This window comes from Callithrix jacchus, chromosome 12 (genome assembly GCF_049354715.1).
Source record: "Callithrix jacchus isolate 240 chromosome 12, calJac240_pri, whole genome shotgun sequence".
Lineage (NCBI taxonomy): Eukaryota > Metazoa > Chordata > Mammalia > Primates > Cebidae > Callithrix > Callithrix jacchus.
The window spans coordinates 96,407,568-96,435,389 of record NC_133513.1 but is presented as its reverse complement, the minus strand read 5'-3'; the positions used below and the strand labels follow the sequence as shown (position 1 = coordinate 96,435,389).

Genomic DNA, 27,822 nt, shown 5'->3' with positions numbered 1-27,822 from the left:
GGCCCAGCTCTTCCCTCACACGAAGCCTTTTTCCTCCCTGTGACATCGCCCTCACCTTGGACAGCATATTTGTCTCTTCCCCCTCCTCTTCTCCCTCCCGGTAGTACACGTCTAGAAGGCTGTCGTCCTCCTCTGATGGGCCAGCTTTCTTTGGCTTCTTGCTCACTCTTTCCTGAAAGGCCAGGTAGGAGAATGCCTAGGAGCATCCCCAGGCGACACCCTCCCTCTGCCCCACTGGGTGCCCAGTCCCCACATCCTCACTGCTGTCCCTCCAGGAGAAGGACAAGCAGGTCACCTGCTCACTCCCAGGCTCCTGGTGCTCCTGCCTGCCCCACTTCTGCGCCTGTGGCTTCTGGGGCTGCTGCTTCTCCTTGCTGGGCAGCTCCACCTCCTCCAGCTGCTTCTGGTTCTTCTTGTTCCTTTTCTGATTTTTCTTTTCCCCTTTTTGATCTTTCTCCTCAGCCCCTGTTTTCCTCTCCTCTTGCTCTGAAAGTGGCACTTCCAGGGAAGCAGAAAGCACATCCGGCTTCCCAGTGTCTCCAGGAAGGAATGACAGCTCTACAAGGTTCTTCTGGTGGTTCAGGCTATGCCAGAGCGAGAGGGGAAAGGTGAAGATATCATAAAATTAAGAGGGCACTGCAGGTGGCCCAGGCCTTCTCCCTCCTGATCAGCCCACGATTCCGGGCCCTGCCCCACCTGCCTTGGGAATCCATTCAATATTCTCAAGAACGATTTGCACAATGTATCTCACTTAGTAGAAAAATACAGGGGGCAGATGTGATGACCTGTCCTCCATCCCCAGCAACAGGGGCTGTGCAGAGATGAGTCACCACCTGTTTTCACAGGCACTGAGGGAGAAGACTCCAAACAAAGGCCTTTTATTCATTTAACACTGCTACGTAAGCCATTATGTTTACAGTCCACCCTGAAATCTCCTCCCAGGCTTCCGGAGAAAGGGGTTTGATTCATATCACAGAGAGAGAATGGGAAGGCACCTACCGTAAGACCCTGGCTGTAAGCAGCTTCCCTTTAGGTAGGTGTTTGTTATAAAGGGCTTTCTTGGATGGGCTGTGCTGGGAGACATGTGGGTACCGGGCCAAACCCACAACAGAGGGGCCAAGGCTGAAAGGAGAAAGCCAAGAACCCTATGGTCACAAATGCAACTGAGGAGGGAGACCCAGGCGTTTGGGATTCCCTCCCCCTCTGTCATCCCCTGTGCATCTCAATAGAAAAGAGAGCAGGCCCAGCTGGCGCCTCCTGAATCTCCTTCCTAAAAATAACACGCTTGGTCTTGAGGAAACTTTCTGGAAGACACTATTTTTACTTAAAACAAGATCAAACCAGAGACCTTTTCACATGTGAGTCCTAAAACTGTAAACCAGAACACTTTCATATGTGATTTCTAGAGAATAAACCTATATAAAGGCAGAACCTTCCTTTGTTAGATAAGCTGGGCTTTGGACAAATTATGCCCAGGCTCCCAGCTGAATGATAAACTCTTTCCTCCTTTATTCGGTGTTCGGGAAATCTGTTTCCTGTGGCTGTTCCTGCTACACAACAACAGAATTCCAAACAGGCCCAGGGATTTCCCTCTCACAGGGCCTCCACTCTCACAGGGACTCAAGTTGTGACAAGGATTTGTGACAGACATAAGTTCCTGGCATTCAGCAGGATGAAGTGGGCTTTGTAAAACAGAAAAAAATCATCAAGCATAATGAAGAGATGATTGAGTGTATTTTTTTTTTTTGAGATGGAGTTTCGCTCCCATTACCCAGGCTGGAGTGCAATGGCGCGATCTCAGCTCACCACAACCTCCGCCTCCTGGGTTCAGGCAATTCTCCTGCCTCAGCCTCCTGAGCAGCTGGGATTACAGGCACGCGCCACCATGCCCAGCTAATTTTTTGTATTTTTAGTAGAGACGGAGCTTCATTATGTTGACCAGGATGGTCTCGATCTCTTGACCTCGTGATCCACCCGCCTCGGCCTCCCAAAGTGCTGGGATTACAGGCTTGAGCCACCATGCCCAGCCAATTGAGTGTATTTTTTACCCCACATCATGGTATCACAAATAAATCACAAACTGCTAGGAGAAGAGGAGAAAGTACGGAAACAGCAGAGCAGGGAAGGATGCAGTATCAGGTGCTTGTGAACATTAGGTGATTTCACAGAATGAACACTTACAAATCATCATCAAACACTAAATCAGAATGTCCACATTTATATATGTATGCATGTATCTATTTTTTGAGTCAGTCTTGCTCTGTCACCAGGCTGGAGTGCAGTGGCACAATCTTGGCTCACTGCAACCTCTGCCCCCTGGGTTCAAGCCATTCTCCTGCCTCAGCCTCCCCAGCAGCTGGGATTATAGGCACACACCACCATGCCCAGCTAATTTTTATATTTTTAGTAGAGACGGGGTTTCACCATGTTGATCAGGCTGCTCTCAAATTCCTGACCTCATGATCCACCTGCCTCAGCCTCCCAAAGTGCTGGGATTACAGGTGTGAGCCACTGCACCCAGCCTATATCTGGGCTCAAGAAATCCTCCTGCTTCAGCGTTCCAAGTAGCTGGGACTATAGGCTCATGCTACCATACCTGGCTAATTTTTACATTTTTTTGGAGAGAGAGGGGTCTTGCTTTGTTGCCCAACCTGGTCTTGAACTCCTGGCCTTCAAGTGATTCTCATCTCAGCCTCTCAAAGTGCTAGGATTACGGACATAAGCCACTGTGCCTGGCCCCAGATTTATTTAGAACAGAAATTAAAAATACCATATTCTTTGCCCAAACACCACTTGTTTTAAAATTATTAGAAAACTTGGGATTTTAAAAACTAGTAGGGACTTATAAACTCTCCCCGCGTCATACTGCCATCAAAGAAGTTGACTGATGAACACAGTGGACCCCAGACCAAGACAGGCTCAGGGAAGGCACTTGGGTCCAGGTCCAAACCCACCTCACTCACCCAAAGAACACACCATGTGGCTGGATGGACCTCACGTAGCCTCTCAGAAGCTGCCCTTCCTTAATGTCCTGGATGGAGTTAATCTCTGGATCTTCTACTTTGCTTTTTGTCTCCGGGTTTGTTCTAAAGGAATAAAAGGTTATATATACACCTTTAACCTCCTCTGTCCCATGCCACCCCCAATATACCTGCAATCATCATACTTTGTAAGTAAAAATATGCCTCTGGACCTGTTGGTAGGATATAACCTTTAGAGCCCAACTCTATCCTCTCCTAACATCTTGTCAGACCAGAGAGGTCAAACCTAAAGCCTTGGCCTCATGGACATCGAAGTCTAACCACAAAGCAAGCTGACCTCAAGCCAATCCCATTCATGCCACACACCCCCACAATGGAACCCTGGAGGCTAAAGCATCTCCCTCCCCTCAACAGGATTACCATCTGCAACCTTGGACACCCACATTTGGATATCTGACCCTTTCCCTAGGAAACAGGAGCCTGAGCAGACAGGATTCTTGCAGCAATCTGAACAGCTTCAGCTTTTCTGGGTCAAAAGGGTTCAGGATAAAAAGTGATGAGGAGAGAAGGTGGGAAGCCCAAAATTCTGTGTCAGATACATATGGCCTCCCCTTGGTCCTGAGTAGGTCTTCCTCCTTTCTTGTCCCAACAATACAGAAACCCACCTGGATGATCGCAGCGACAAAGTCAATACATTGTCTTCAGTGGACAGGATGTAACATCTGAATGAAGGCAAAAGAGAAGAAAACGCTCAATTTTCAGCATCTGTGAAGAGCAGAGGGTCTCAGCTTCCTCTCTTCCAGGCACATCACCAGGCAAGAGTGAGGAGACTGGTTATGTTTCTTCATTCTGCTGAAAGCCTGCTGAGGGGACTCTGGACAAGTCACGTCACCTCTGTGGGCCTCAGTTTACTAGTCTATTAAATAGAAATAATGCTACTTACTTTTCCTACCTAACAAAGGGCGTTGGGTCTAGGTGTAGTGGCTCACACCTGTAATCCCAACACTGGGAGGCTGAGGCAGGAGGACTGCTTGAAGCCAGGAGCTCAAGACCAGTCTGGGAAGCAAAGTGAGATCCTGTCTCTACAAAAATTTCTTTTTAAAGAGCCAGGTGTGGGCCAGGAGCAGTGGCTCACATCTGTAATCCCAGCACTTTGGTAGGCTGAGATGGGTGGATCACGAGGTCAGGAGTTCAAGACCAGCCTGGCCAAGATGCTGAAACCCCATCTCTAACAAAAATACAAAAATGAGCCATACATGATGGCTTGCTCCTGTAATCCCAGCTACTCAGGAGGCTAAGGCAGAAGAATCGCTTGAACCTGGGTGGCAGAAGCTGCAGTGAACCAAGATCGCGCCATTGCACTCCAGCCTGGGCAACAAAGCAAGACTCCGTCTCAAAAAATAAATAAATAAAAATTTTAGGCCGGGCGCGGTGGCTCACGCCTGTAATCCCAACACTTTGGGAGGCCGAGGCGGGTGGATCACGAGGTCAAGAGATCGAGACCATCCTGGTCAACATGGTGAAACCCCGTCTCTACTAAAAATACAAAAAATTAGCTGGCCATGGTGGCGCGTGCCTGTAATCCCAGCTACTCAGGAGGCTGAGGCAGGAGAATTGCCTGAGCCCAGGAGGCGGAGATTGCGGTGAGCCGAGATCGAGCCATTGCACTCCAGCCTGGGTAACAAGAGCAAAACTCCGTCTCAAAAAAAAAAAAAAAAAAAAAAATTTTAAAAGCCAAGTGTGGTGTCACACACCTGTAGTCCCAGCTATTCATGAGGCTGAGGACAGAGCCCAAGAATTTGAGGTTGCAGTGAGCTGTGATTATACCCCTGCCCTCTTGCCAGGACAACTGAGTAAGACCCTGAAAAAGAAAAGAAAGGAAGAAAGAAAGGAAAAGAAGGAAGGGAAGGAAGGGAAGGAAGGGAAGCAAGGGAAGAAAGGAGGAAGGGAGGGAGGAAGGGATAAAAGAAGAAAAGAAAGTCTCACAGACCCATACGGTATGTCCTTAGGAGAAGAACCAGCTCTGTCTTAGGTCCTGAGAACATCTGATCTCAGCAGAGACAGACCAACCCCAGGAGATCATGCCCAAGGGATCAGCTAGGTAATAATACCGTAGACACACAAGAGCAGTTCAGAGGAGGTGGGTCAGGGAGGCTTCAAGGAGGGACAACAGGTTGCATTTCTTTTTTTTCTTTTCTTTTCTTTTTTGAGACAGGGTTTTGCTCTTGTCCCGGCTAGAGTGCAATGGCGCGGTATCAGCTCACCGCAACCTCCACCTCCCAGGTTCAAACAATTCTCCTGCCTCAGTCTCCTGAGTAGCTGGGATTACAGGCATGCGCCACCACACCTGGCAAATTTTGTATTTTTAGTAGAGACGGGGTTTCTGCATGTCGGTCAGGCTGTCCTCAAACTCCTGACCTCAGGTGATCCGCCCTCGCATTGGCCTCCCAAAGTACTGAGATTACAGGTGTGAACCACCATGCCCAGCCACATTTTTTTGTTTGTTTTTGTTTTGTTTTTTGAGATGGAGTTTTGCTTATTGCCCAGGCTGGAGTGCAGTGGCATGATCTTGGCTCACTGCAACCTCTGCCTCCTAGGTTCAAGCGATTCTCCTGCCTCAGCCTCCTGAGTAGCTGGGATTACAGGCACAAGCCACCACGCCCGGCTAATTTTTGTATTTTTAGTAGAGACAGGGTTTCACCCCGTTGGCCAGTCTGGTCTTAAACTCCCGACCTCAGGATATCCGCCCATCTCAGCCTCCCAAATTGCTGGGATTATAGGCGCTCAGTGAGCCACTGCGCCCAGCCACCCGGTTGCATTTCTAAACATTTCATCTAAAATGGCAATTAGTAGTCCAAAACCATAATATACAGATTCCTAGAGGTAGAAAGGAACTCAGTAACAATACAGTCCAAAATTTTCCCACAACAGATGTCTACCTTTGATAACTTGCCATTATGACCATCAGAGCTGGACAGGACCTCAAGGGATCATCTACTTTTAGGCAAGTAATTTATCATAGGTTTGACCACAATAAAACACATTTAAAACCACAACCTCATTATCTAAGCCTCAAGAGAAACCAGAGATGATCCTAGTTTTCTCTAGGACTCATTCTTCACCTTCTCCCAGCCCCTGGGCCTGTTTATGCTGTGCAGTGGTTGTAAGGGGTTGAGAATTTAGGCAGGTAGGTGCCAACAGCATCTACTTTACTGTCAGTTGACTACTGGATCCAGCTGAAATCTGTCTACTCAAGTTTAGTTTATTTAGGCTAATAAAATAGTCTTTTTATTATTATTATTATTATTATTATTTTGTCTTGTTTTGATCTTCGGGTTCCCCAGTGATAAAATAGTATTAAAACTCTAACTGGCTGGGCGCTGTGGCTCAAGCCTGTAATCCCAGCACTTTGAGAGGCCAAGGCAGGCGGATCACTTGAGCTCAGGAGTTCAAGACCAGCCTGGCCAACATGGCAAAACCCCATCTCTATACTAAAAACAGAAAAATTATCCAGGCATGGTGGCACAACACCTGTAATCCCGGCTACTTGGGTAGCTGAGGCACGAGAATCTCTTAAACCCAGGAGGCAGAGGTTGCAGTGAGCCAAGATTGTGCCACTGCACTCCAGCCTGGGCGACAGAGTGAGACTTTGTCCCAAAAAACAAACAAACAAACAAAAACCAGATCCACAATTACTCCACTGTACTCCAGCCTGGGCAACAGAGGGAGACTCCATCTCAAAAAAACAAAAAAAAATAAGAGACCAATTTTGGCTGAACCAATGGCTAAGATAAAAATTTTAAATATCCAGTGCCAACAGTGGTGTGAAAAATGGACAATATTTACTGTTAATGGGGACATAAATTAGCACAGTCCTTTTGGAAGATATGTAACTCATCAATTTCACTTCTAGGAATTTATTTACCAAACACACCTGTATTAGTATCCAAATATATGCGCAAGGGCCAGGCACAGTGCCTCACACCTATAATCCCAGCACTTTGGGAGGCTGAGGCAGGTGGATCACTTGAGGTCAGGAGTTTAAGATCAGCCTGGCCAACATAGTAAAACCCTGTCTCCACTAAAAATACAAAAATTAGCTAGATGCGATGGCACACACCTGTAGTCCCAGCTACTCAGGAGCCTGAGACAGGAGAATCACTTGAACCTCGGAGGCGGAGATTGTAGTGAGCTGAGATTGCGCCACTGCACTCCAGCATGGGTGACAGAGTAAGACAGTCTCAATTAAAAAAAAAAATGTGTGTTGTGTACGCACATGCAAAGATACTTCAATATTACTGTCTATCAAAAAAAGTATTGTCGGCCAGGCATGGTGGCTCATGCCTATAATCCCACCACTTTCGGAGGCCGACATGGCCGGATCATGAGGTCAAGAGATCGAGACCATCCTGGCCAACAAGGTGAAACCCCATCTCTACTAAAAATACAAAAATTAGCTGGGTCTGGTGGTGCAACGTCTGTAATCCTAGCTACTTGGGAGGTTAAGGCAAGAGAATCACTTGAACCCAGGTGGCAGAGGGTGCAGTAAGCAGAGATCACAACACTGCACTCCAGCCTGGAGACAGAGAGAGACTCTGTCTCAAAAAAATAAAAATAAAATAAACGTTTTAAAATAAGATACAAGGACAAAATAGATTTTGATATATTAGCATGGAAAAGGAAAAAAAAAATCCATGATAAACTGCTATGAAAAAAAAGTATATAAAATGATATTCTATTATTTATAAAAAGAAAAACTAAATGCATTAAAGTGTAGAAAGATAGAAGTCAAAGTACATAACGGCAAAAAGTAGTAGAGGAGTGGGTGACAAATTTTCATTTTCTATTTGATAGACTTGATTTTTCTGATAAAAAGTCATATATTACTACATCAAATTTTTTTTAAATCCACCAATTCCACAGAAAGGTGAAAAGAGGAAGAATGCTTCGCTTACCTGACAACCTTCTGGGGGACAAAGTCTTCCAGGGGTGTCTCAGAGTAGGAGTCACTTACGTGAAATAGACTGACTGTTCCTATCTTCCCAAAGGGGAAGGAGATGGTCAGCCCCTCATTGGGTGTCACCTTCACCACTCGGCCCATGGCCACTTCCCCTTCCTCAAGCTTGTGCGGACCTGGTGGAAAAACCAACTTGATTCAGAGAAGAGGAAATGAGCCAAGGGAGGAGTGGGAATGCCGGCCACACACAGGCTGGGGAAGGTGGAGGCTGCCCAGACTTGGGGTATCTGGGCTGAGTGATCCAGAACCATCTAGACTGAGATCACCCTGCCATGTAGCCAAGAACCCAGGGCCAAGTAGACAATCCTTTCCAAGGGACTTGATAAAACACCTGTGTAGGTAAAGGTAATTCAAAGAGTAGTGGAGTAACTGGGCCAGAGCAAAGCCCAAGAGAAAAACTGTTCCAAGAAGTTCCCACACCAGGCTTTCTGAGGATTCCAATACTGAAGGGATCCTCCAACTTGAGCAATAACTGAAAACCCATCCCATCCCTTCCTGCCTGCTTCCCTTCCCCGACCACAGAGTTTCATTCCCACACCTATGAGGGAGAGGCGTAAGAAGGCCTTGGAGGAATCTGGGCCAACAACGGTGGCCCTCAGGGCCTGGCCAACCCGGAACTTCTTATCTGGATGCTTCAGCACCTGGAAGGATAAGAAAACTCCTGTGATGCTTGAAGAAACGCTGTCATTCATCCAAAACCAAAGCATTTAAGTCTCCATAGCAAGTATCTCTCAAACCAATCCTTAAATAAGCATAGGGTTCCTTAAGCCCACTGTGAAGCCCCACACCAGACACTGAGCCAAGCTTAGGGAGCTTGGGTCCCCTCTGCAGGAATCTCAAGCACACTGACCTTGAAGCTGAGAGAAGTGAGCAATAAGGGAATTCTCCCCCGGATGTCTGGGGCAATCTCCACCTCAAGCCATTTCTTTACCACATTGTACTGAGGGAAAAAAGGGAAACAAGAGTAGGGCAAATATAATACAAGGTTTCCTGCCATTAAAACTCTCCTAAAACCACAAGGTGGAAAGAGCCCTGGTACAACACTTTTCCAAGGGACAGGAATCCACCCTTCCATCCCACTGCCCCTGCCCAACCTCCACTTCTCGCTGGCTTCCCTCAGATTCCAGCTCAGAGCCTTTGCCAGCCTAGCAGAATGCAGATCTCTCCTAAGGTCTAAGCTGACCAGAAGGCAAAAGAGATTTCAGAGATGTCCTCAAGCCAGAGAACCAATCCCACAGACCTCCAAGCTCAGCTGTGCCCAGTGATTGTTAACCATCTCCAGAAGCCAATTTTTTGTTTCCAAACCAATTCGGATTTGGATCCTTCACTACACAATGTCTTGCCCTAAATACATACTCCAATTTCAAGTCAATTTAACAAATCATTTATCAAGCAGCTGCTATGAACATGGCATCATAGTCATAAACAAAAGCCATGGCCTGCCTTCAAGGAGATTACAGCCTACAAGCAGTAAGTCAAATCAGTGGGCAAATAACTACAGCAGGAAGCAACATGTAGGAAGTACAACATGCTACAGGAACTGGTAATGACGGAAGGTTACCTATGCTGAACCTTGAAGGGCAGAAGGCAATAGGAATGAATAGAGGGTATTCCAGATGTAGAAACCAGCATGAATAAAGACAGGAAGGGAAAAAGACAGAGGAGGTTTTCAGAATGACTGTGGGTCAGATTATGAAGAGCCTTATCTGCCACACTAAGGCATCTGGGGCTTATGAATGTGTGTCTACAAACAATAGGTAACCGAAGGGATCAAGTGTCAGTGACGATCATGGTCAGAGATGCTCATCAAAGAGGAATCTGGCAACAATAGAGAGGTGTAATTCTTCAAAGTCAAACCCAATCCAGCTGCCTCTCCTACATGTTTCAGCCAGTACAGGCTGCACTGCTTTCTTTCCTTTTTGAACTCCTGTTCTAGCTGGGTTTAGAACACATCATCTGGCACCCAACTTCATGTTGTTTTATAGTACACCTGAACCTTATGAAAAGCATGAATCTAAAAGCAAAATTACATATATTTATATTCTAAATCCTGCCCTATATTTTGCTTTCCATTTCTATAACTAATAATCCACCAACATATTTAAAAATTATGAGCTGTTGCCAGGTGCTGTGGCTCATGCCTGTAGTCCCAGCACTTTGGGAGGCCAAGGCGGGTGGATCACGAGGCCAGGAGTTCAAGACCAGACTGGCCAACATGGTGAAACTCCATCTCTACTAAAAAAATACAAAAATTATCTGGGCATGGTGACTTGTGCCTGTAATCCCAGCTACTTGGGAGGCTGAGGTAGGAGAATTGATGGAACCAGGACCCCGGGAAGCAGAGGATGCAGTGAGCCGAGATGGTGCCACTGCACTCCAGCCTGTGCTACAGAGTGAGACTTCATCTCAAAACAAAAAATTATGATGAGCTGCTTGCTAATTGTGTGTACGCCATATTTTAGCTCCCTAATTAGACCAGAATTTCTCGAGTGGCAGAGGCCATATACTGTCTCCCACAACCCCAGCATGGTAGCACAGACTCAATGCCTTTCTCTCCACTGTCACACCCTTCTCTTCTGAAAGAAAAATGTCATCTCATAGCAGGGTGGCAAAACTACTTACCTTCTTTAAGAAGCAAGTAACAGTCTGGCCAGCCTGGTACCGTTTAATCTTCTCCATGGGGCTAACAGAGTGAGTGTTAAGAGCAGTGTGGCCATCCTCCAGCTCACTGTTTGCAGAAAGGAAACAGAATAAAGCCACCTTTGGATAAGACTTGGAGTTTGAAACCATCTCCCCCAAGTGGCCACAGACTGCCTGTACAGGACTCCCCTACTCATACCCACCCTCCAAGGCCCTATTTCTCTCTTCAAAGAGGAATGTCCAAAATACTGGCCCGAGGTTAATCTTTTCGATTTCATTCACCTACTTATGAACAAGCTGTAAAGCAGGTGGCCCACAATAGTCTTTATAGACTCAGGAAACAAAATTGTTTTACTTCTTTCATAATACTTTGGCTATTGCTTTAGTTTGCAAAACTGCTTTCAAAAATTCTCTCTCACTAAATCTGACAACTGTGTGAGGTCAGCAGGGAAGATATATTAAACCCATTTTATGTTATTGAACCAGGAGCTAAAGTCAAGGCTTCTGAATCAAAACCCAGTACTCTCTGCCCTATGCTGCCCTTTCATTAGCATTTTCTTGATTTTTTTTTTTAAATAAAACAAGCATCCATTTATTCAAGTAATTTTCTTTTCTTCTTTTTAAGACAGAATCTTACTTTGTCACCCAGGCTGGAGTACAGTGATGCAATCTCAGCTCACTGTAATCTCCACCCACTAGGTTCAAGCGATTCTTGGGTCTCAGCCTCCCAAGCTGGGATTACAGGCACCTGCCATCATACCTGGCCAATTTCTTTGTATTTTTAGTACAGACAGGGTTTCACCATGTTGGCCAGGCTGGTCTTAAACTCCCGACCTCAAATGATCCACCCACCTTGGCCTCCCAAAGTACTGGGATTATAAGGATGTCAGCCATGGCACTCAGCCTTTGATTTTCTTTTTTCTTCTTAGAAACTTACCAGTCCACAATTACCTCAAAGAAATCACAGAACTGCTACCCCAACTTACCGATTCAAATGATTTCTAAGCCCAAATGAACCAAACTCACCAATAAAATGATACAAGTAATGACAGTAAATTTGTAAAATACAATAGCAAGTGCTCTCAAATGTAGAAAAGGGAACTTTCCTATCTAGTAAAATCAGAATTGCATATTTCCACCCACAAGAAATCCTTGCATGTATGCACAATGGAACAAATTCAAGGTTGTTCATTGTGTCATTATGTATAAATGAGAAAAATTGGGCCAAGCGCAGTTGGCTCATGCCTGTAATCCTAGCACTTTGGGAGGCCAAGGCAGGTAGATCACCTGAGGTCAGGAGTTCAAGATCAGCCTGACCAACATGGAGAAGAAACCCTGGGTCTACTAAAAATACAAAAAATTAGCTGGGCATGGTGGTGCTTGCCCATAATCCCAGCTACCTGGGAGGCCGATGCAGGAAAATAGCTTGAACCTGGGAGGCAGAGGTTTCGGTAAGCGGAGATTGTGCCATTTCACTCCAGCCTGGGCAACAAGAACGAAACTCTATCTCAAAAAAAAAAAAAATTGGAAACAAAACAATTGGAAACAACACCAAATGTCCTCTATCAGCTTGAGAACAGACATAGTTCGGCACATTCACAAGATGGATTACTATTTTAACTAGAGACTCGAAACAAAAACATAACAAAATTTCAAATGAAAAAAAGCAAGTTGCATTAACTTTATGGTACAACATATCATGTACATAAATTTTTAAAACTATATAATAACCATTTGTAGACACACACGTGGGTATAGTTGCCCCCTGGTATCTGCAAGAGATTGGTTCCAGGAATCCCCATGGATACCAAAATCTGAAGGTGCCTAGCTCCCCTACACTAAATATATGAAATGGTGTAATATTTGCATATAACCTATGTATATTCTGTTTACTTTAAATCATTTTTATATTACTTATAATACCTTAATAATATATATGCTATGTAAATAGTTATGTTGCATTTTTTGTGTTTAACTTATTTATTTAATTGTCCTTCTTCTCCCCAAATATTTCCAATCTGTGGTTGGTTAAATCCTCAGATGCAGAACCCAGGGATACTGAGAGCTGACTACACATATAACTAAAGTAGAAAAACATGGGCTGGATATATACAGCAAATCATAATGGGGAAGGCATTCTCTGGGGATGGAATAGATGCTTGGGGAAGAAAACATATCCATAAAATTTTACGGTTTTTTATTATTAAAAAAAAATTTTTTGAGACAGAGTTTCACTCTTGTTGCCCAGTCTGGAGTACAATGGTATGATCTCAGCTCACTGCAACCTCCACCTCTAAGCAATTCTCCTGCCTCAGCCTCTTGAGTAGCTGGGATTACAGGTATGTGGGATTACATACCACCACACCCGGCTAATTTTTGTATTTTTAGTAGAGACAGGGTTTCACCAGTTGCCCAGGCTGGTCTTGACTCCTGGCCTCAGGTGATCCACTCACCTCAGCCTCCCAAAGTGCTGGGATTACAGGCACGAGCCACCGCAACTGGCCTTTTTTTTTTTTTTTTTTTAATTTAAAGACAGGGTCTCACTTTGTCACCCAGGCTGCAGTGCAGTGGCACAATCTTGGCTCACCGTAACCTCCACCCTCTGGGCTCAAGTGATCCTCCCACCTCAGTCCCCCAAGTAACTGGGACTAAAGGCAGGCGCCACCACACCCAGCTAATTTTTGTACTTTTTCTAGAGACAGGATTTCACTGTGTTGCCCAGGCTGGTCTTGAACTCTTGGCCTCAAGCTATCCGTCTGCCTCAGTTGGGATTATAGGTGTGAGCCATTATACCTGGCCAAATTTTACTTTTTAAAATACGCAAAATATCTGTGTGTCTGGCACTGTAACATGCCACTTACAAGATCTCTAATACAGAGTTGGGCTGAAGATATTTATTCGCTCAATAGCTGACACAAGAATACCTCTCATGTGCTGAATTTGTCCTGCCAAAATTCACATGTTGAAGTCCTAGCCCCAGTAACTCAGAATATGGCTGTATTTGGAGACAGGGTCTTTAAAGAGGTAATTAAGTTAAAATGAGGACTGCTGTCCTCATAAGAAGTTAGGCTACCAATTAGTAACAAAAAAAAAAAACAAGCCAGGCACGGCGGTGTACACCTGCAGTCCCAGATACTAAGGAAGATAAAGTGGGAGGATCTCATGATCTCAGGAGTACAAGGCTACCATAAGCTACAATCCTGCTACTGTTCTCCAGCCTGGATGACAGAGCAAGACTCTGTCTCAAGAAAACCAAATAAGAAAAGCCAACCAAAGAACCAAATTGAAAAATGAGCAAAAGACTTGAATAGACATTTCTCCAAAGAAGATATACCAATGGTCAACAAGCAAAGGAAAAGATGCTCAACATCACCAATTATCACAAAAAGGCAAATTAAAGGCACAATGAGATACCATCTTACACCCATTAGGATGACCACTATTAAAAAAAAAAAAAAAACAGGCCGGGAATGGTGGCTCACACTTGTAATGTCAGCACTTTGTGGGGGCTGAGGTGGGCAGATCACCTGAAGTCGGGAGTTCAAGACCAGCCTGATCAGCATGGAGAAACCCCATCTCTACTAAAACACACACACACACACACACACACACACACACAAATTAGCCAGACATGATGGCACATGGCTATAATTCCAGCTACTCGGGAGGCTGAGGCAGGAGAATGGCTTGAACCTGGGAGGCAGAGGTTGCAGTGAGCTGAGATCGCCCCATTGCACTACAGCCTGAGCAACAAGAGTGAAACTTCATCTCAAAAAAAACAACCCAGAAAATAATGAGTGTTGGCAAGGACGCGGAGAAACGGAAACAGCTGACGAGACTGTAAAATGGTACAGCCATTAGGGAAAACAGCATGGAAGTTTCTAAAAAAATTAAAAATAGAATTACCATATGATCCAGTGATCCCATTTATAAGTATACACTCAAAAGAACTCAAATCAGGATCACAAAGAGGTATGTGCACACTCATGTTCAATGCAGCACTATTTACAATAGTCAAGAGGCACAAGCAACCTAAACGCCCATTGATCAATGAATGGATAAACGAAGTGTGGTGTATACCTACAATGGAATATTATTCAGCCTTGAGAAGACTGGACATGCCAGACACAGTGGCTCATGCCTATAATCCCAGCATTCTGGGAGGCCGAGGCAGGCAGATTGCCTGAGCTCAGAAGTTCAAGACCAGGCTGGGCAACAAGGCAAAACCCAGTCTTTACAAAAAAAATACAAAAATCAGCTAGGCATGTAGCCCCAGCTACTCGCAGGGCTGAGGTGGGAGGATCACTTGGGCCCAGAGGTCAAGGCTGCAGTGAGCCATGGTCATGCCACTGCACTCCAGCCTGGGCAACAGAGCAAGACCCTGTCTCTAATAAAAGAAAAAGAAGGCTGGGCGTAGTGGCTCATGCCTGTAATCCCAGCACTCTGAGAGGCCGAGACAGGTGGATCACGAGGTCAGGAGATGGAGACCATTTTAGTGAAACCCTGTCTCTAGTAAAAATACAAAAATTAGGGCCGGGCGCAGTGGCTCAAGCCTGTAATCCCGGCACTTTGGGAGGCCGAGGCGGGTGGATCACGAGGTCAACAGATCGAGACCATCCTGGTCAACATGGTGAAACCCCGTCTCTACTAAAAATTACAAAAAATTAGCTGGGCACGGTGGCGCGTGCCTGTAATCCCAGCTACTCAGGAAGCTGAGGCAGGAGAATTGCCTGAATCCAGGAGGCGGAGGTTGCGGTGAGCCGAGATTGCGCCATTGTACTCCAACCTGGGTAACAAGAGCGAAACTCCGTCTCAAAAAAAAAAAAAAAAAATACAAAAATTAGTCAGGTGTGGTGGCGCGTGCCTGTAGTCCCAGCTACTAGGGAGGTTGAGGCAGGAGAATCGCTTGAATCAGGGAGTCAGAGGCTGCAGTGAGTCGAGATCGTGCCACTTGCACTCCAGCCTGGTGACAGAGCAAGACTCTGTCAAAAAAAAAAAAAAAAGGAAAAAAAAAAGACAGGACATTTTGACAAATGCTGCAAAATGGATAAACCTTGAAGACATTATACTAAGTAAAAATATAAGCCAGTCACAAAAGGACACATACTATATGTGTTCCACTTATATGAGGTACCTAGAATAATCAAATTCACAGAGACTGAAGGGGAACGGTGGTTGCCAGGGGCAGAAGAGACAGAGAAACAGAGTTGCTGTTCAATAGGTATAGGGTTTCAGTCATGTAAGACAAAAACTTCTAGAGATCTGCTGTACAACATGCATTTAGTTAACAACATTGTAATGTACACCTGAAAACTATTAAGAGGGCAAATGTATGTGCTGGTACTATAATTTTTTTTAAATGGGAGAAGAGATGAGGACACAGATACATATAAACTACCATGTGAATACACAGGAGATGCCCATCTGTAAGCCAAGAAGAGAGGCCCCAGAAGAAATAAAACCGAGCAACACCTTGATCTCAGATTTCTAGCTTCCAAAATTAAGAAAATACATTTCTGTTATTTAAACCAAACCAAACCAAACATACAATATATACGGATATGTGTTATCCTTTGTTCCTTTCCCGAAGTGATTTTAAACTTCCTCTCCAAAAAGAGCAACGCTTCAAAAAAAGAAGTGTGAGCAGTACTGAATGCGGAACCCATAAGAAAACTCACTAGCTAACAGGGATGCCAGAGACACCTTTTAAGACTCCTGAACGGCCTTGTCTCTTTCCTCCCACTCCAGAAGAGTAACCAGGTAAGACGAATCTTAACCTTGAGTGCCCCTCAACACCTCTGAACTCAGCTCTAGAACAGACGGCATTCTCAGCTGGGTGTAGTGGCTCACATCTGTAATCCCAGCACTTTGGGAGGTGGAGGCTGGCAGATCACCTGAGGTTGGGAGTTTGAGACCAGCCTGACCAACATGGAGAAACCCCATCTCTACTAAAAATACAAAATTAACTGGGCATGGTGGCACATGCCTGTAACCCTAGCTACTCCGAAGGCTGAGGCAGGAAAATCGCTTGAACCCGGGAGGTGGAGGTTGTGGTGAGCTGAGATGGTACCATTGCACTCCAGCCTGGGCAGCAAAAGCAAAACTCTCTCAAAAGAAAAAAAAAGAACACACAGCATTCTCTTTGTGCATGAGATCCCCATACAAAATAGGGAATAAAAATACAGCTATAATTTCTCTGTTAAGTCAAAACTGTCAGTTAAATGTTTTTCATCCTGACTTCAAAATATTTTAAAACAGAAGCATCAGAGAAACAAGATGCCTTTCTCAAGAGCCTTGAGATAAAACGAGTCACAATACAACAAAGGTCCATGGAGGAAGTAAAAGATGTCTGGCCATCTGTCTGGGAGTATGTCTGGCCATCTGTCTGTCTGTTATTATAACTCTCCATCTCTCACCGCTTAACAAATCCACTCGATTCCTGACGTGGCTCACTCTGCTACAGTCAAGTACCCCCACTCACACCAGTCTTCCAACACCAACAGTGTTAATGAGAGGTTCTTAGTACTCCTAGGATAAAAACCATGTAGGATCTCAGTGTTCCCACAGAGTTTACTGATTCATCCCTTGTCTATTTGTTAATTTAAGATAACTACCCTTAGTATGAATAAACTACTTGACCTCAACCCTAATTAAGCGTTTAATTAAAGCAAGACATCACATGTCAGAGGCAAAGATACTACAGGCTGAAACCATTAATATGAAGAGGTTTCTTCATTTTCCCAACAAAGACTGGAGGGTAAACACAGTCAAAATCTACAAAACTAAGGAAACCAGAGTCAACAAATAGGACTGCAGTTCATCCCCTAAATCTTATTATTCTGAAACCTGAGTTTAGGGCTTACTGTGAAGTTCCAAAAGTGTTATTAGCATCTGAAACTCAATGTGCCAGGAATACTTCCTTTTTTTTTTTTTTTTTTTTCTTCTTTTGAGATGGAGTTTCACTCTTGTTGCTCGGGCTGGAGTGCAACAGTGAGATTTCATCTCACTCCAACCTCTGCCTCCCAGGTTCAAGCGATTCTCCTGCCTCAGTCTCCCGAGTATCTGGGATTACAGGCACTCACCATCACACCCAGCTGATTTTGTATTTTAGTAGAGATGAGGTTTCACCATGTTGGTCAGGCTGGTGTGGAATTCCTGACCTCAAGTGATCCACCTGCCTCAGCCTCCCAAAGTGCTGGGATTACAGGTATGAGCCACCTTGCCTGGCCCTGAAAGTTACTTTGGAGGCTGTTGTATAAATCTCTAGGTGCATAAGACTTACAACCCGGATGGATCTCAGGACTGACCCTGGAGAGCCTTTCTCAATTAAGGTCATACACATCTAGCTTCATTCACTAAGGGTCTATCAATCTGAGAGGCTAGGTTGTTTTAGAGAGCTCCTCATTCTCCACCCCAGAGTATCTCATGGAACACTCTTCTCTACAGAATCTACCACAGCATGACCTAAAATTCCAGCTCAGCCTCTAGCCTACCAAGCAGTCGTCCAGGTTGAAATAACAAGTATTCTTGGATACATGTTGCTTATTTAGGAAATTAGAGTTACAGAAAATTGAACTGAGAGTAAAAAATGTTTCTTTTTGTGATATGCTGACAAACAGAACTGCAACCAGGCTTTAAATTGACACTTAAAAGCCGGGCGCTGGAGCGGTGGCTCACGCCTGTAATCCCAGCACTTTGGGAGGCCAAGGTGGGTGGATCACGAGGTCAAGAGATCGAGACCATCCTGGTCAACATGGTGAAACCCTGTCTCTACTAAAAATACAAAAAATTAGCTGGGCATAGTGGCGCATGCCTATAATCCCAGCTACTCAGGAGGCTGAGGCAGGAGAATTGCCTGAACCCAGGAGGCGGAGGTTGCGGTGAGCCGAGATCGCGCCATTGCACTCCAGCCTGGGTAAACAAGAGCGAAATTCCATCTCAAAAAAAAACCAAAAAACAAAAAAACCTGTACACCACTTTTGCATTAATCTTCATGTGATCCCTCAGTCCCAGGAGAACCAAATATCCCCACTTGAAAAACAAGAAAACTTGGACAGAGAAAGGGAATAATAAAACCTAACTGGCAAAATCAAGATTCAAACTCAGGATTCCTAATTCCAAAGCCCGGTGCTCTTTCCATAATACAGGGCTGCTCATGTCCCCCTCACCTTGGCCGAACACTCAGCTCCGGGACGGTTCGAACAAATCTGGGGTGACTTATTGGGAGAAACCTGGAGAAACAAATAAGCTGAATCATTTCTCTTCATTTCTGTAACAAAGTAATGTCTCTCTACTCTCCACCAAGCCAAGCTTACAAAAGCACCCTCTTCTATTGTCACACACCACTGAAGAGAGATGTGTCAGGCTGAGGGTTTCCATTCCCAACCTTTGCAGTTAATGGTGAGGAGCAAACTCATCAAATCTTTTTTTTTTTTCTCAGACAAGGTGTTATTGTCACCCAAGCTGGAACGTAGTGGCACAATGATGGCTCACTGCAGCCTCAATCTCCTGGGCTCAAGCAGTCCTCCCATCTCAGCCTCCCAAGTAGCTGGGACTACAGTTGTATGCCACCATGCCTGGCTAATTTTTGTATTTTTAGTAGAGAATTTTCCTTACAGTCCATATACTCCAATTCTTTTGTTCTAAATATAAGGAAACTGAGGTCTTATTTAGTTAGAGGATAAATGATTTACTGAAGACCCCACAGTTAGCTACTGAAATTAATATGCCAATTATTGGCTAGATTTTGAATTCTTTTTTTGCTGTTCTTGTTACAGCAAGAATTTCTGCTACAGTAACGTGGCAACTACATTTGAAGTAAATGAGTATAATTACGGTGGGAGGTGGAAATGGATTATGACAAATGCAGATGTATACAGCACAGTAACTGAGGCAGGCAACCCACTGGCACGGAACAGACTACGAGTTGTCTCTTTCAGTCTTCACAATGGCCCTAGCCCTACAAGGTACTTACTACCATAACTCTCACTTTACAAATCAAGACAATAAAATTTGAAATTAAGTAGCTACTGCCACATGGTCACAGTTAATCTAGGATTCAAACCTGGGTCTGACTCCAAACCCATGTTCTTAACAATCATACCATATATTCCATATTTTTTTTTAAAAATCAGACAAAAGAATTCTTTGGTGAATGCCTTTTTTTTTGAGACGGAGTTTTGCTCATTACCCAGGCTGGAGTGCAATGGCGCGATGTCGGCTCACCACAACCTCCGCCTCCTGGGTTCAGGCAATTCTCCTGCCTCAGCCTCCTGAGTAGCTGGGATTACAGGCATGCGCCACCATGCCCAGCTAATTTTTTGTATTTTTAGTAGAGACAGGGTTTCACCACGTGGACCAGGATGGTCTCGATTTCTTGACCTCGTGATCCACCCGCCTTGGCCTCCCAAAGTGCTGGGATTACAGGCTTGAGCCACCACACCTGGCCTGGTGAATGCCTTTTGTTAACTAAAAGAGAATCTGACTTAGTTGCAAGTTTTTGGAGCTCACCTACTTTCCCACTCCTCCCACAGCCACAACAATCTTCCCTCAAAGACAGCCCACCCCCAGAGCCTCCATACTTGAATGTCTTCATGTCTCGCCCGCCAATCACTCGGGCAGTGACTGTCTTCCCAACCTTCAGTTTGGTAGTAGGAGAGGTGCCCTCTGGAACATCATCTAGAATGTGGGAGGCATGGATACAGCCAATGATGCCATCTTTCAGAGTCACAACTACATGCGTGGGCTTAATGGACTTCACAGTCCCTGTGACCATGTCCCCAATGGAGAAAGTGTGCTTCTTTATGGTCCCCACAGTCAGAGCTGGATCCACTTCTTCATCCTCGTCAACTGTCTCAGAGTCCTTCCGGGTCAGCCTCATGGTCCTCTTGGCAGCTGGCCCCTCCACAGCCAAAAGAAGGCCAGTCACTCCTGGCTCTGTGGTCTTGAGGGTTAGGGAGACACCCTGTCCCACCTGCAATTTCTCTGAGTCAAAGCGGAAGGTGTCGTTGAGGTGAGAGGTCAGGGAGAAAGCTACCAGGTGGCCAGTCTCTACCAAGGAGGCAATGGCAAAGGACTTCTCCAAGTGCTGCACAACTGCCTGGTGTTCGCTGCCTTTCCTCAGCTACAAGAAAGAAAAGCCATCATCCCTGCTTTCCTTACACAGCATGGTCACTCATTCATGGCCCCACTGGGCAAGGTATGGCTGAGGAGACCCTCTGGGGTCCCAAGGCTAGTAAACCCAAGGCTGGTCTGAGCTGGAACAGACTGGCCTTCACTCCCTGGACCTAGCTTTCCTCTCCTGTGCACTAAACTCATGGGGCTACATCTGAATTACCTTGGCTTGGATTTTGTTAGATCTAGTAAATCTGAATCTTCCAAGTTATTGAGAAAATTCTGATGCACAGCCTCACAACCTCTAATAGCTCTCCCAGCTTAGAGACACTGCAGTTCCTAACTCAGTCCTGCAGCTCCTCCGCGCCAAATTTCATCACTCTTCCACCCAAGCAATGAATAGATCATTACTGAGAGCTTATTGTGTGCAGGGCACCTAACCTCTCTTTCCTCAGAATCCAAATTGTGCTCATGCTCTTGTATGCCCAAGCCTCATTTAGGTGATAAAATGGTACAGGGTCCTGCCAGAAAATTGAATGAGAGGTTAGTATTGCTTTCTATTCTCTGTCTGTCCTAAACTCTTAACATTGTCAGCAACTAGAAATCAAGGATTATATCTATACTGTACCGTACTCTATGCAACTAGGTGCCTAATAAGTGCTTTAGACAGTAACCAAATATATTCATCACCCAGAGAAAATACTAATTTTGAGATTTTTCTCAAACCCATTCTTAGGTCACACAAGTATCCAGAAGGCAAGACAGGCCAGAGTATGGATGCATAGCCTGGAGGTCTGAACTGCCCAAACCGCATGAGGTCATGCGGTTTCACTCATATGATGTTTTTAAAAAAATAAGTTTCTGGTTGGGCACAGTGGCTCACGCCTGTAATCCCAGCACTTTGGGAAACTGAGGCAGGTGAATCACGAGGTCAGGAGTTTGAGACCAGCCTGGCCAAGATGGTGAAACCCCGTCCCTACTAAAAATACAAAAATTAGCTGGACATGGTGGCAGGTGCCTGTAATCCCAGCTACTGGGGAGGCTGAGGCAGAGAATCGCTTGAACCTGGGAGGCGGAGGTTGCAGTGAACCGAGATGGTGCCACTGCACACTGCACTCCAGCCTGAGTGACAGAGTGAGACTTTGTCTCAGAAAAAAAAAAAAACGTTTCCAACATTTTCAGCTTTTATTTCAATTAAAATCCAAATTTTGCCTTCTCTTAAAAATCAAAGACTTAGCAGTACTAGCCCCAGATATTCCCACCTGGCAACATTGGACGGGACTGAACAGTCTTAGCCCCATGTGGGCTGGGCATGCACACTCCAGCTTCTTTAGAGTCCCAGGCCAGCCACTCCCTACCCACACAGCCACCTCCATGCCTGCACACTACTTGTCTGGCCCTAAAGATGGAGTGCCCATGTCACCACTTATCACCGGAACTCAAAAAAAAAATTATTAAAAAAAAAAATGTGCACTTTATGCAGGACATACGTCCATTAAAAAAAAAAAAGTTTACTAAATTTTTTTTTCTTATGTTCTGGGAAGCCCAACAACTCAACTAACAACAGGTGTCGTTTACAATGCATCCTCCCACCCCACTGCCTCCCCTGCCCCACAGGTGCCCCACCTTGGTTGCTCATGAGGCTGTGAATGCCCTGCAGCTCCTCCAGGCACTGACTCAAATAGAATAGAAGTCAGCACTATGAACCACACCAGGACAAGAGGTCTAAACCAGGAGCGTCCTGGATCCATCCAGGCACAGGGCTACCCTCACTAGAGGCATCTGGGTTGGAACCCTTCAACTGTAAGCGTAGGGTTAAAGGGTGCCTCATGTGAAACCATGGAAATGGAAGTCAGGAGCAAGCTTACCTTTTTAGCTTTTCTATTCACTAAGTCCTGGTGAAGGGAAACGAGCACTTCCAACTTCAAAAGATCAACATTTAAGATTACAACCTTCTTTTTCTGCCCAGATTCCACCTCCTGTCCTGTAGTGCAGAACCAAACACAGTGTGATTATCCTTCTGGAGCAGAGTGAAGGGAGAGCAGTACCTCTCACATGCAGGTGCTACCCCTTAGATCCAAAAAAGCAAAGAGTACATATGTCCTGGGTCCATATGGGCCATAATTAGGGAAACCAAGGGTCTATCTCCTATAATTCAAGTTCAGATGGGTCTTAATTTATGTAACCTAATATATAAAAATCTAGATTTACCCAATTATAACAACTAAAGAATTCATACCTAAGCCTTTGCATTCACACAAGATAGGCTTCTGAATCAATTCATCTACCCTATGTATTTAGAAATTCTATATCCAGGAGAGGGGGCAATGGGCAAAGGGTCCTCCCAGTAATCAAAATGGGCAAGACGGAAGCACTCACCCCCACGATGGTATCTGCTGGCTCTCAGGACCAGGTTGGGCACTGGGCCCCCACTGAATACCACAGAGCCATCTTCCAACACCTTCTGCACAACTAGGTCAAGGAACATTCCTGGGGTCATCTCAGCCAGTGTCTGGATCAACACAGAGTCTGCCAGAGACCCAAAGGAAACACAATTAGTACCATAAAACAACAGTCTCACTGTTCTCCTCAGGCAGTATGCTGTCACCAGAGGACAGGAAAACACTGGAACCACTGACAAGGTAAAATCGCTTTTTGCAAAAATGTTCAGTATCCATGAAAACTCTTGTCACAGGCAGACAGACCTAGGCCCCTTGCTAATCCTACCTGACCATAATTCATGGAAGTAGCCAACAAATACCAGGGAGACAGGTTTTCCTTTGGTTTCTGGATAGTCACTGTTTCCTCTCAAGCCTCCTACTATGAAAGTCCACTAAACTTACAACAACCCTATACAATGGTTCAGTCTAAGAGGGTCAGCATAATAACTCCTCCCGAAGCCTAGCAGGTCCCAGTTCCATTTCATCTGCTGAATAAAGGAATGAAAGGTGAAAAGGCAAGTGAATTCACACAAATGCAAACATGAAGCCACAAAACTAAGAGAAATTTTGACAGTGGGGACAAGGGGACATCTAGGATGCTCTTAAAGGGGTGTAATATAAACATTTATTGAGCTGCTGCACACTTAATAACTGTGCACTTTGGCCTGGCACAGTGGCTGACGTCTACAATCTCAGCATTTTGGGAGGCCGAGGTGGGTTGATCACTTGAGGTCAGGAGTTTGAGACCAGCCTGGGCAACATGGCAAAACTCTGTCTCTGCTAAAAATGCAAAAATTAGCCAGGCACGGTGGCAAGTGCCTATAATTCCAGCTACTTGGGAGGCTGAGAAAGGACAATCACTTGAACCTGGGAGGCAGAAGTTGCAGTGAGCCAAGATGGCACCACTGCACTCCAGCCTGGGCAAGAGAGGAAGACTTCATCTCAAAATAAATAAATAAATAAAAATCATTTAAAAAAATATGTGCATTTTAAGTAGGTCATACTTCCATTAAAAAAAAGTTTACCAAAATATTTTTTCTTATGTTCTGAGAAGCCCAACAACTCACCCAACAACAGATGTCATTTACAATGCATACCCCCACCCCTGACCGCCTCCCCTGCCCCACAGGTGCCCCACCTCGGTTGCTCATGAGGCTGCGCACGCCCTGCAGCTCCTCCAGGCACTGACTGAGGAGGAGGAGGCTGGTGGTGGCTAAGTCCCCCAGACCACAGTCTGACAGCCGCAGCGACAGCAGCATCCGCTGCTTCTCCTCATCCACATTGGTCACCTTTGCCACCACTGTCTGACCCTCAACAAAGTGTTCACTTGTGGAGGTCACAAATTTGTCACTCATGATCTGAAGAGAAGAACAGGCAGGAGATGAGGAGAGGAAAGGTCTTCATTAAGACAACCCACTTGATGTGCCTAGAAAGGAGTATGTGAGTGGGGGGGAAATGGGACCCAGGAGGCTCCCCCGAGCCCTCTTTGAGGACAGCTCTACTCCCCTTCCATAAAAACAGAGACTCCGGGAGAGGGTACCCAGTCAAGATGGCACATTCATGGCAAGCCAGGCAGACACCAGGGCTGTCTTCACCCCTAACACCCCACAGCAACCATCTGCCCCTCACTAGGCATGTTTCTGGGGCCCTCCCCTCTGCTCCCATTTAAAAATTTATTCTGGCAGGGAATGCAAATGAGATTTTCCCAGGCAAAACACCAGGAAGATAGGCCTACAGAGGGGAAGAAATACTGATGAATGATCTGTGGCAGCAATCAGCTGCACACCATTTGCTCAGCTGCCTTCCATGACTTTGGTGGGTCCCATCCCCACTCCAGGCCTCAGCTGATGCAGCACACACACCAGGAGGCTCCGCTAGGGGACTGCTGGGATTGTTCCCATCTGACAAGTGCAGGACTCAATGACATGGGGGTGGGGGATAGTAATTTCAAGGACATTCTGGCCCCTTAACACCTCAAAAACCTCAGAAGTCTGCAAAGCTTGTACTCAGCAGCTCAGGATGATCAACTTCGCTGTCTAAATGTGCTGTGCTGAGAGAATAAAAACAAGTGCAGTCATCTTCACACTGGAGACTAAAGCCTTCAGAGCCACTGCCTACCTGCCCAATGTGGAGTGTGGAGTGGGAAAGGTGTCCCTTCCTCCAGATGGTCACACAGCTAAGCAAGAGGAACATGGACCAAAAGCTCAGCTCCACTCACCCCTCCCAGGTGCCTTTATGTCACACAAACTTTAAGTGGTATCCCTGAGAATCTTTCAAAAGAGTAAAGTATCCGTGGCTGGGTGTGGTGGCTTACACCTATAATCCCAGCACTTTGGGAGGCCAAGGCCGGTGGATTACTTGAGGCCAGGAGTTCAAGACCAGCCTGGGCAACAGGGTCAAATCCTGTCTCTACTATTAAAAAAAAAAGCTGGTCATGGTGGTGGATACCTGTAATCCCAGCTACTTGGAAGGCAGGAGAACCACCTGAACCCAGGAGGCGGAGGTTCAAGTGAGCAGAGATCATACTACTGCACTCCAGCCTAGGCAAAAATGTCAGGTGTGGTGGCTCACACTTGTAATTTCAGCACTTTGGGAGGCCGAGGCGGGCGGATCACGAGGTCAGGAGATTGAGACCATCCTGGTTAATATGGTGAAACCTTGTCTCCAGTAAAAATATAAAAATCCGCTGGGCATGGTGGCATGCGCCTGTAGTCCCAGCTACTCAGAAGGCTGAGGCAGGAGAATCGCTTAAACCTGGGAGGTCGAAGTTGCAGTGAGCCAAGATTATACCACTGCACTCCAGCCTGGGTGACAGAGTAGGACTCTGTCTCAAAAAAAAAAAGTAAGGTATCCTACTCCTCCCCACCCACCCACCTCAGGTTCTGTGACCTCATGTCTCTCCTCAAGCTCTTGTACATGGAACTAAACTTACAGCTTTTGGGGCCAGTCCACTAAGACCTGAGGGGAACTGGATGAACACGCCATAGTCCTTGATGCTCTTCACGAAACCAACGAGCAACATTCCAGGATGGATTTCTGAGAAGTTCTTGGGATCCTGACCACCTTCTACTGTGGAGACCAAAGCTGGCTTCCTGCAAAGAAGCTAGTGGTACTTCATCAAGGAATGTTCCAGAAAGGGCAGATGAAATGTCCATCTCTCCCATCTCCTTTCTCCACAGAGAAGGCAGAACTGCAGGCTGACCCTCTGCTCCTACAGTGATTCTCTAACTGTGCAGACCAGCAGCATCAACATCACCCGAAACATGGGATAAATGCAAGTTCTCAAGCACCACTCAGACCTATTGAATTAGAAACTCTGGTGTGTCCCAGCCATCTGCATGGCCCAACTGCAGACTACAGCTGAGAATCACAGTTTTACTCCATTCCCGATTCACTCATCTATACATTATGAGAAGGGACCAAAAAAAGGGATAGCTCACCCCCCGGTCTGGCAGCTGGATCCACCATACACAATCCTCCACTGCCCACTCTTCACACTGATGAACTCATTTTCCCTCCTCTGCCCATTTTCACTCCAAGGAGAATGAACTTTACATTCTGTGAGAAGAGGCTCCTTCAAAGCACCCATGCTAAGACCAAAGGGAATATTCCTGAGCCTATAGCCATGAGCAAAGAAGGCGTAGGGGAAAAAAAGAGGAAAGGAGGACAGAAGCCACGTTAGTAATTGTTCTAACCCACGTGGCAAGCACTAAATGCCCCAAGGAAACTAGATGTGCTCCTGATCACTCAACTGGGCCTCCTTTCCAGCCCCCAAGAGTCCCCTTCTCTGTGACCTTTCAGGCTACTCCACCCCGACCACCAGCATCTGCTGGCAGCACTTATTCAGGCCTGCTCTTACTTTCCATAGCACAGCCTTCATCATTGGTTTGGTTTTGTGGAGGTATTTCTGAGGTCAAATAGCTGTCTTTTCCCCCATGAAGTTTCTAACTAATTTCCCCAGAATTTCCCACGCAAGCACCCATGGCCCCCCACCTTCCTCTGCTCCACAGACACCAGTCAAGGATACAACATGCCCTTCGCTCTGGCTCAGACACAGGACTCGGTGAAGGGTGTCACCTGCCTGGAGCCAATGATGTAACAGTGGGCCGTTGGTAACGTGGTCCGACAGATGAGACGTGGGGAGGAAAGCACGGGTATTGTGCGGCAGGACAGCCACCTCCAGCCCATCTTTGGTCTTCTCTAAAACCTTCACATCTACCAACTACCCAGAGAAGAGAAACACAAATATAGCACTTATGAACAGAGAACAACCTGGTCCGGATCAGGGAGGGCTCCAGGGCATCAAACTTAGCACCAGGGATCACTAAGAGGAAGAAAGCTGTTTCTTCCAAACCCCACCCACCACCCCAACCACCCAGCACGCACATACATGCACATGTACCAGGACTCGTGTGGGCCCATCACAACTCTTCTCTCAAGTCCCTCCACGAAGCCCAAGGAAAGCCAGAACTGCAGGCTGGCACTAGAGACCCGAGAAGAAAGAGGGCAGCAGCCCACTGCTGAAAAGCCCTACCATAACAGGACTTTCATGACAGCTTCCATTTGTTCTGGCACACAGGAAAGAATGCGTATGAGGTCCTCTCTCAAGAACCCCTCTAGCCCCAAAATC

The 27,822-nt window shown here is 45.9% G+C and overlaps 1 protein-coding gene across 5 annotated transcripts in view; it reads right to left on the bottom strand.

Annotated features, from left to right (window-relative positions):
- The window catches only part of PDCD11 (programmed cell death 11), a 55,837-nt gene that overhangs the window by 4,568 nt on the left and 23,447 nt on the right, over positions 1–27,822 (bottom strand). For 3 of the 5 annotated variants that reach the window (XM_009010218.5, XM_009010219.5, XM_035268973.3), the window contains 16 exons: positions 27,220–27,414; positions 26,125–26,295; positions 24,331–24,550; positions 23,131–23,280; positions 22,620–22,735; positions 20,220–20,761; positions 18,807–18,869; positions 10,621–10,726; positions 8,849–8,938; positions 8,537–8,639; positions 7,937–8,114; positions 3,647–3,703; positions 2,964–3,086; positions 1,000–1,122; positions 296–584; positions 56–172 (listed from right to left, as the gene is read on the bottom strand). In XM_009010218.5, the coding sequence (XP_009008466.1) occupies positions 56–172; positions 296–584; positions 1,000–1,122; positions 2,964–3,086; positions 3,647–3,703; positions 7,937–8,114; positions 8,537–8,639; positions 8,849–8,938; positions 10,621–10,726; positions 18,807–18,869; positions 20,220–20,761; positions 22,620–22,735; positions 23,131–23,280; positions 24,331–24,550; positions 26,125–26,295; positions 27,220–27,414 (2,643 nt within the window). The remainder of the gene's footprint in view (positions 1–55; positions 173–295; positions 585–999; positions 1,123–2,963; positions 3,087–3,646; positions 3,704–7,936; positions 8,115–8,536; positions 8,640–8,848; positions 8,939–10,620; positions 10,727–18,806; positions 18,870–20,219; positions 20,762–22,619; positions 22,736–23,130; positions 23,281–24,330; positions 24,551–26,124; positions 26,296–27,219; positions 27,415–27,822) is intronic. The other 2 variants (XM_009010220.5, XM_078346416.1) reach the window with 1 other exon arrangement.